This window comes from Astyanax mexicanus, chromosome 7, assembly GCF_023375975.1.
Source record: "Astyanax mexicanus isolate ESR-SI-001 chromosome 7, AstMex3_surface, whole genome shotgun sequence".
Classification (NCBI taxonomy): Eukaryota; Metazoa; Chordata; class Actinopteri; order Characiformes; family Acestrorhamphidae; genus Astyanax; species Astyanax mexicanus.
Window position 1 is genome coordinate 7,794,681 of NC_064414.1, and position 9,688 is coordinate 7,804,368.

At 36.8% G+C, this 9,688-nt stretch overlaps 2 protein-coding genes across 2 annotated transcripts; one reads left to right on the forward strand and one right to left on the reverse strand.

Moving 5' to 3' along the window:
- The first annotated feature begins 53 nt into the window (after positions 1–53).
- On the forward strand, positions 54–6,196 carry nusap1 (nucleolar and spindle associated protein 1). The gene is made up of 12 exons (XM_049481527.1): positions 54–274; positions 1,451–1,510; positions 1,842–1,988; positions 2,085–2,250; positions 2,760–2,846; positions 3,506–3,618; positions 3,728–3,778; positions 3,869–4,032; positions 4,196–4,359; positions 5,010–5,123; positions 5,535–5,640; positions 5,852–6,196. Exons 1-12 carry the CDS (start codon positions 200–202, stop codon positions 5,937–5,939), a joined length of 1,335 nt encoding a protein of 444 aa, XP_049337484.1. The 5' UTR covers positions 54–199; the 3' UTR covers positions 5,940–6,196.
- On the reverse strand, positions 6,155–9,435 carry ndufaf1 (NADH:ubiquinone oxidoreductase complex assembly factor 1). The gene is made up of 5 exons (XM_007247511.4): positions 9,172–9,435; positions 8,209–8,734; positions 7,804–7,989; positions 6,597–6,671; positions 6,155–6,453 (listed from the first exon to the last, which is right to left on the reverse strand). The coding sequence occupies exons 2-5, from the start codon at positions 8,716–8,718 to the stop codon at positions 6,310–6,312; spliced, it is 915 nt and encodes a 304-aa protein (XP_007247573.1). The 5' UTR covers positions 8,719–8,734; positions 9,172–9,435; the 3' UTR covers positions 6,155–6,309.
- Positions 9,436–9,688: the final 253 nt, after the last annotated feature.

Here is a 9,688-nt window from a genome sequence, read left to right on the forward strand (position 1 = left end):
TACCGTCTCCAGCGCTCCTAGCCAATCAGGAAACGAGGTGGCAAAATTTGAACTGTGGTTTTCAACCGACGCAGGCGCGTTCTCCCTTCAGTCACCCACCTAAAGAAACGCGTTTGGTTCGGTCTTGGACATACTGCGACCGTTTCTCTCTCTTTTTGTTTGTTTGTATCGTCTACATTGTCTAGATTTGGTCTTGGAGATGGATTTGGACTCCCTCAAATATGGAGACCTGCAGCAGCTCGCCAAAAGCGTTGGTTTGAAAGCTAACATGAAGGTGAGGCCGACATATATGTACGTTAACACTAATTTAGTTAGGGGCAGCTAGCTAACTGAGTTCGTTGTATAGCTTTCCGCTATAGGTTATTTCAGGTCCACCTTAACTGCTGCACGGCGTGGTCTGGCCCACATAAACATACAGTGTAGGTTAATGATGCTAACTGTGCACGTTTTAAGGTAGCAGGCTAGAATTCAAGGTTCAATTCAAGATTCATTAGCTTGCTAGTTAACCTATGTTTAAACTTATCTAACGTATTTAGCTAGGTTGGCTAATCTTTGTTTTTATATGGCTGTTCTAGTTATTAAAAATAAGTAGATTAAGCTATTTATTTAAGGCATATTTATAAGCGCAGACAATTGTTTCTGTGGCTGTGCGATATAAAAGCACTATTGCAATCAATACCAGGATATTTCACGGTGGTTTTGCGATAAATATATTATTGGCAGTATGTCAAAACACTGAAAAAATAATAAATACATTTAATTAAATTCAACAACCTACAGTCGTAACAAAGTACCTGTAAGTTATTATACGTAATACAAATATTATTGGTAGTATGTCAACACTGAATCTACTGCTGTAACAAAATAGATGTTACATGTTAAATTATTAATTACTGTAAGTATAAGGGTTTAAATTATTTAGTTGAAACAAATAGTATGTAAAAACAGTAACTTACCAAGACTTTTAATATAATAGTAGTTATTGTTATTGTTATTATTGTAGCAAAATATACTGCTTTCAAGAATTGTGACATTTATCACAAATGTTTGGTGATGATATTGTGTACCATATGATACGATATGGCACACCCCTAGTTGAGAATATTTAGTGCATGACTATACACTGCAAACGTAAGATTTAATGCTTCTAATACTCCCAAAGCTACAATGTCCCACTGCCACTGCTGATTTATTTATCCCCTTAATACCTTAAGCTAAATGTCTTATTATTCAGCATTAATTCTAATGTAAAATCTGTTGTGGTAGTATATATAAGGTTTATAAAATCTTGTAGTATTGCACAGGGTATTATTTTGGCTCCTAAAATGTATTTTTATCATGGCAGTTATTTAATAAAGAGAGTAAATCAGTGTGAGATTGCTCCTCTTTTTCCCTTCCCTTCCCTTCTCAGATAAATGGAACCAAACCTATCCATGTGTTTTTCTTTTAGGCTGAGAAGTTGCTGAAGGCCCTGAAGCAGCACTTTGAGCAACAAGAGAGCTCAGAGAATGTGAGTCCCCCAATTTCATTACACACCTTTTACAGCCTTTTAAGTTTGTGGTTTTTAGGTTTCAGGTGAAATACAGATATTTAAGCATTTTCCAGTTTGTCACCAGATTTTACCTGTGATATAATGTTCCTTTGGTAGACATGTCATGGAGAGTTTTAAATTCTCTTGGGTCTCCAAGTTTAAAAAAAAAAAAAAAAGTTTAATAAAATCATATATTTGATATTGCACATACTGCAATGCAATGTGACTCTTGTTTTATACAAATAAGTTCTTGTTTTAAAACATAAGTGTGGCTATAAATCTCATATTATAAATGCATTACATCCCTCAGGCAAATAATGTTGATGCTCAGGCAGAGGATGAGGTCAAGTCCTCAAATGTGACCAAGCGCCGCAGGAAGAGTGAAAGCATGAAGAGGAAGCATTCTGACCAGGGCAGTACAGACAATGAGCCCAAAGTGGAAGTGAGCCCAGCCCAGGTAAGTCATATCATTAACAACCTCGGTTATGTTAAAAAACAAACAGTTCATCGTGTTTAAAAAAAAAAATCACCAGAAACATTTAACCATTTTTAGGACAATGCTGAGCTTCATGATGCAGAGCAGGGCAGAAGAAGCTCAAAAAGGAGAAAAGTGTCTTCAACTAAGGGCACAGAGACTCCGGCTGTAGCTGAGGATCCCAAGGAGAGCAAAGCAGACGCAAAACCAAAGTCTGTTAATGTTACTCAGCAGGCTGCTCAAGGTATGCATTTGCCAGTACATTCATTCTAAACATCAAACTTTAATTATGCTGTCTACAGGTAACTCATTTTATATATCCACAGTCTTAACTCCATAGATAATAATTCATATGATTTTATTTGTTTGAATATTTTTGTTATTGTTGTATTATTTCATGAAAGTCATGTCAGTTTAATGTAAAAGGAAATTTACAATCAAACTCATATTTTGATAGTATGTAAAAGATGCGCTTAAGCTTAAAGAGCACTAGTTGAGAGTGAAGGATTTGGGAGCACAGATGCACTCAGTTTTTTGGCTGTGCTAACCGTTTTTGGAAATTATTGGAGGAAAACTGTAAAAAGAGGAATTTGGATTTGCATTTTCTTATGTGAAGAGTTGTTGTTGTTGTTAAATGTGTCTACTACTTTTCTTGAGTGCCTCCTATTTCCTGAATGACACACATACTGGATCTGCTGCTATAACATGTATGAATAGTTTGAATGCTTTTAAGGGTTGTTTTGTTTTCCACAGGTGTGGAAAAGAAGACTGCTGGCAGAATTCCTCGTCATGAGGGTCTGTTGAAGAAGACGAAGGCACCTCTGAGACCGACCACTCCTAGTAAAGTTTAATTTTCTGTCTGTTAGGGTTGGGCAGTATGATGGCATTTATTATTGGGGTAAATTGTAATTGTATGACTTCGGGAATTCAGAAAAACTGCATGTTTTATTGCAGTAAGTGCTTAATTAGACTAATTTAGTTAATTGCACTTGTGCAGGGCTGTATATTATGCTATGGGGCAATTTTAATTATAATTTCACTTAATATCCATCTTTTTCATTGACACTTGTCCAGTTTTAGTTTCCAATGCATTTTTGTGAGATCGACCTGTTATCTGATTTTTATTATTTTATGTAGAGCAAAAATCAGCTACTAATCACATTACTAAATACTAATGCACATGATTGTTAATATTATTGTTTTGTGTATATATAATGGCCAAAACATTCCAGGATCCAGAATCCTGAATGCATGCAGATACCAAAGCCCAATTTACAAGTTATGTTGATCATGAATATACTTCTAAATGTAAAAGCAAACCGAGGGAACACAAGAGAGAGTCTTCATAGACAATCCAGGCATGTGCATGTGAAAGATGGTAATAGACACATATATAAAATGTATAAGGATAGCAAGATCAGGTTCTGTGTTTCAGCTGTGTTGTGTTGGTGTTCTGGTCATTGTGCTTTACATAATGTATTTTGTATTTGTTACTTTAGACTTTAAGAAACTCCATGAGGCACACTTCAATAAGATGGAGTCTATCGACTCTTACGTACAGAGGAAAAACAAGCAGATGGATGCTCTCAGAAGCTCTGTTAAGGAACTAAAGGTACATTTGATTGATTTGTGAGTGTATTTAGCTTTTAAGTTAAAGCATGTGGGTTAAGCATCTGTAAATAGTAAAGTAGTGATGTATTAAGGGTGTGCATTAATTTCAGGCACAATCTGAAAACAGTGCAAAGAAACCTGGTGATGCGAAGATTCAGGCTGTGAGTAAAAAGTTGCTTTAGATTAGTTTGTAATTTGTAAAACCAGTCTTGAGCTGTAAAAGGGACTCAAAAATACATGTTCATTTGCAGAAGCCGCCTGCCAGTCGTGCAACATTGTTTAGCCCGGGCCTACAGGAGAGGAAACCAACTTCAGAGAAACGCAGGTTCACCCCAATCCTGGTCAACAGATCTGCAAAAAAGAACAGTGTCCCCTTCAGGCCAGCTGTCCTTTCAGTCAACAAAATCAATGTCAGGTAAGATGCAGACAGTATTTGGAAATGGTCGTTTGATTCCTTCATGTGATATTTAGGGGTAAATATGAGGTTTTAGGTCGAAAATTACTTTATTTAAAACTATTTATCCCATCCACATAACAGATGTAGGTAAAGTGAAGTAAAAAGAAACTTTCTTTTTCAGGTTTTCTGAGGCCACGCAGGACAATGAGCACAAGCGTTCTTTGGTGAAGACTCCAGCTAGGATGTCTCCTATGGTTCCCTTCACTCCCACTCCTGGCAGGAAGTCTGATGTTCGCACCAAACCAGAGATTAACAAGAACGCTGCCGCAGTGAACAAAACTCCAGGTAAGAACAATGGAGATAAACGGTGAGCCTTTATGAAGACCTAAATATCATTGCTGTCCAATAGAAAAACATGCATCTCAAAATTTTACAGGAGATTTAGAAAACCTTCTCAACATTTAATGGAAGTCCATTTAAAAAGAGAATTTTCATGTAGTGCTGGGCCATACTGTAAAAAAAAACATACATTATTACTTTCTTTAACATACAGGTATATAAAGGAGTGAACTATGAAAGTACTGCCATGTAAACAAATTCTTTACAGGTTTCTGATGGAAGCACAAAGCTATCTACTGAGATTCACTCTGACAGCTTCGATATGTAAAGATGTACAACCTTGGTTGTCACATTTTGAAAATCCCATTAAAACAGTAACTTAAATAATCAAATTAATTTGATTAACCTCCCAATTTGCATTGGTCCATTCGTCAAGAAATGTTAAGTGTGTACTGGACAGTTTCTCTGTTTAATTTATTTAGCAACAAAATAGAGAGACTTGAGCATGAGTTCAAGGGTTTTTATTTAGAATGTTTGCTTTCAGTAAAAGAGGTGGAGTAATAGAGCTGACTGTGTATTACCCAGGATATTATTGCACATTTTATATTAGTAAAGAAAAATGTAAATAAATATTTTCCCTCTTTGTTTACCATCAGGAGTGACTCCCTTTGTCTTCAGTGGAACAACACCCACTCCATCAACTAACAAGAAAAACGCATTTGATCTGAAAGCCAGCCTCTCTCGACCCCTCACCTACAAGCCTCACACAGGTGAGTGTTCTCAGACATGTGCATGATTTGCCATACTATATAACACAACTAAGAAAACGTGTTCTTTAGGTGCAAAGATGATGACAATATTATGTTACTAATACTGTTGATACTCATTCAGTTTTGATTATGATAATTTACCTATTCCAGTATTATACAATGTTCATAACTCAGGATCAGCGTAAACTGTACATATGATGCACATAACAAACAGCATGTTGTCATTGACCTGTCTACCGGCGAGTAATCTGGTTCAGAAAAGGTCTTATTTCAGCATATCTGCATCTGCAAAGACTCCATATTTACAATAAATCTTAATACTGTATAACTAGAGGTTCTCAAGATTCTATACGCCCTAGATCTCATCACCATTACAAGGGTTTACTCTAGACTTTTTTTGTATTCCCACAGGAAAGCTGAAGCCTTTTGTTGAAACTAAAGAAAACGCAGCCTTAAACAAGTCCCAGACAATTCCATCCCACCAGAAAAATTATAAACAGCACCAGGTGCCGACAAGGTGAGTAAGTCAGTGCAAGTGTGTTAAAACATTCAGCAAAGACTTATGAGCAGGCTGCTGCTGCCACTAGTGGTAATGGATGAAATTTAGTTTCCATATATTGCACATCTGCACAACACTTTCTGGTGTTTTAATTCTCATTGAGATATTTGTGTAAGAATTCCAGCCAACAGTTTGTTTATCAACTGAATTTTCTCCTTTTCTTATGCAGGGAGGAACGGCGCATTAAGCACACACAGGGCAGGAGGCAAAAGAAGGAAACGCTGCTTGATGCCAGGCGTGGTCTTGTTATGACTTAAGGCTTCAGTTTTTTGTTTTTCTGCTTTCACTCTGGATACATTTTTAACATTGTTTGTCCTTTGTCTTTGTTTAAGAGCTAGTTTTTTTAGATATCCAGCCATTTTCTTAAAAAGTTCTACATCTTTTCTTTTATGTAAATATGCAAGTTGTGGTAAATGAAGATGGTGATAAATGTCAAGGGGTGGGAGGGGAAAAAAAAAAGTATGGTCCGGTGTAAAATCTGCTTTTTATTTGCTATTAAATGATTTGTTTTGTACATTGTCTGCTTTTTAATAGAGTAAACGTGTATTACATTACGTTTCAGTTGAACAGTCCTTATGAATGAATAAATTAAGGTGTTTATTTTGTAGAGAGTCCACCTGCAGCCACCTAGGGGACCTCGGGGTTCCTTTTAAACTTTTCATATGCAAACTCCTCAGTGTGAGCACGGTCAATACACAGAGCAATGAAGTCAATCTCCAACTGAAATGGGCCATCAGCTTTGTCTCCCAGTGTGAAGCCAATATTGTTCACCTGAAAATATGCCCAAAACAATACACAACAGATAGGTGTTAATTTACAGCAATAATGACTATTTACATTCTTAAATTAGCAATATTTTCAAAATGGTATTCTTTTCTACTGTGGCTTTTAGCTGAGGAATTAGTCCAACAAACCTTGTCCAACCAGAGACAGTGCTGGTCATCTTGTATTCTTCCTCGACTTGAGAGAAAAAACTTTGAAAATGGAATCTGATAAAACAAAAGAGCACAAAAACAGTATTAAATTTCCTATAGATGCCTGCTTAACCTGAGAAGGAAATTTTTTCTCCATCACTATATTTTGATAAGTTTTTTGATCATGGGTATTTTTAATGTGAACGAAAGGTGTTGGAAACACCTGGTATTATTGGTGCCAATCCCTGGGGGGGGGAAAAAATAATCACAATATTATGTGACTAAATCCTGGATTAAAAATCATGATAAATATTTGTTTAAATGCTGGCACCCATCTGTATGTTTGGGAATGGGGACCAAAATAATAATGTAGGCACTAGTCCTGTTACAGCTGCATATATGCCCATTGAAAATTGAATTTTTGATTTATATGGAATGTATTTTAATACAATGTAAATATATTAAAGAAGCTTAGTTGGACGTTTGTCTCAATTTCTCTTAAGTCTCTGCACAGATCATCCTCTTACTAGAATACGTACGTCTGCTATGTTCTCGCTTGACTGTGGGCATGATGTGATGTGCAGGTGTGATGGATCGTATAAACCAATAGGGTGTCAGAATGGTATATGTTTATACTTCTCTACATCCATTCACAATCTGATTTACACTATTTGGATGGAGAGATTTATCTGAATAGGATTTTTTTTATATATTTAAATGAAATGAGAGTCACGAAGCTAAAGAAATAAAATATCTGCTAGTCATTACTCCAGTAAAGTATATATAACCAACATTTCTATTTAAGTAAGGTAAGGTATTTGTAGTTGACACCTCTGCTCATAGCTCAGTACTCCCTATAGTGAACTATATTAGACACTAGATCTTAGATTATGATATAATTGTACATAATTTTCTTTAAGAAATATTCCATGCTCTGTTTACATCTAGAATCTGCCATTTTGTGACTTGTATATTACACTACTTACGGAATAATGTGTAATTTGGAATTAAACATGTGTTTTATTATTTAATAGTTTGGATGTCTCTCTTTATAAGGTACTAACACCCCAAACAGGGCTTGCAAGCTTATTCAAACATTATCTGCTCTGTGTAGATAAAGTTGTTTTTTTTTTTTTTAAAGCAAGATGTTTTAATGAAGTGGCTGGTGAGTGTGAGCATCTTCTGTTTTCACTTTTGCTGTACAAACCTTGACTTCCTGCCAGTACGGACCCCCTCGGGTGTACAGGAAGTAACTGTAAATGTCATTTTTGTTGTGGGAGAAATACATCTCTGCTGAAATGTTAATCATCCAAGGTCTCCCATCTCCACGGAAACGAATGTATAGGGTGTTGAATGTGGACCAATCAAAATGCCTCTTCCTGTCAAATGAGAGCTGTAGGGGAATAAGAACACAAATACAAAATCAATATTTAATCAATCTTTTAGATATTGTAAATGTATTATTAAATAACATTGATATTGTGCTACATACAGGCAGTCATCAAAATGCAATGATGTATCTTGATATATCTAATATGACAACATACTTTATTTTTTGTTACATCACCCAACATCCCACCACTCATACAAAACAATGCATCCCATCACTAACCAGGGTCTGTTTGGAGCGCAGTGTGCAGTACCCACTGTAACGTGTCTCCCCGTCTCGAGGTGGAACCGAGCACAGGGTCCCGTACAGCATGCAGGTAGTGTTATTTTTCCCCAGCTTCAGGTATGCTTCACTCTGGCCCCCTATTTCTTTGTCTGAGGACACCACCCACTGATCCAGAGACTCTGGCCCCCGGAACTCCCATTGCACCAGTGTCTGCTCCAGCATATGGTCCAATAAGGGCCGACCCTCAGGCCCCCTCAATCTGCCCACAAACTCATCCTTCAGCAGACCAAAGTGCTTTTGTATACCCTCAACTCCTTTAGAGAAGTCAAAGCGGATCTTCTCCCAGGGCCACCGTTTGTCTGGAGGCTGGCCTGGTCTCTTGTATTCTCCATAGATACTCCTGGTGCTCAGGATGGTTGGATGTGAGAGGCTGGGCTGGAGAAGCTGTCTCCTGAACAGGCCACACACTCCTGCTGGAGTCTGGAGTGTCACCCTGGACACAGCCATGACTGCCAAAGTTTACCTGATGAGCAAACCACAGTCATAATCTTTCAAACACCTTCTAGGAGAAAGAACAAAATAGTTCTTTGGAAAAAATGAAAAAAAAAAAAAGTATGTTTCTAATAAGGGGGAAAAATTATATCAAGATATATTCCTTCATTTAGCTTCAATACATTTGAACACTGCTATTGATATGAAAAATAAAAAAGCCACTGCCTGTGCTGCATGCCAACAGTAGATGACATGGCTTCCTTATATATACACTTTTGGTATCTTTTTTTGTTTCTATTTCCTGTATCTCTCTATCCCCGGACTACATTATCTTTTTTGTTTTGATCTTTGTTTTTTGACAACGTACATTGAATGTAATGAATGTAGGCCTATCGTTATGCAAAAATATTCAATACAACTCTAGTGTATAACTAAGGACTTTACACACATACTTAAGAAGGCACTTACGCAAAATATGTGGAGCCCAGCTTGTTAAATGTAGGTGATGCGGGTCAACACTGACACTCACAGACACGATAGACACACAATCACAAAATCCACCAGCGGCCGGTTTAAAAGATTATACATAAAGTTCGTATTAATCCACAGTACTATTAAACACGCATAGGATGAAATAAATAGGTTAAATTAAATAAACGCTGCATTAGTTCTACACCCTGTGCTCTCTCCTCTAGGCTGCCATTGCGCTCTCCCTCATAAACAGCCCGTACGGAAACACGCTGACGCTGCTCGCGTTCCGAAGTTGCGCAAGTTGCGGAGTTTATAAAATAAAAATTAAAAAAATCTTAAATATAAACTAACACATATCGCCACTGTCCAACGAAAAACAAGTATCACCACTTTTATAAATGTTAAGTTTACTACATGATTTGAACACAGACACGGTCCCTTACACTGTGTCAAAATTTCTTGATGAATGGACCAATAGAAATTCTCCAAAATTACCTGAAATAAACCAATTTTA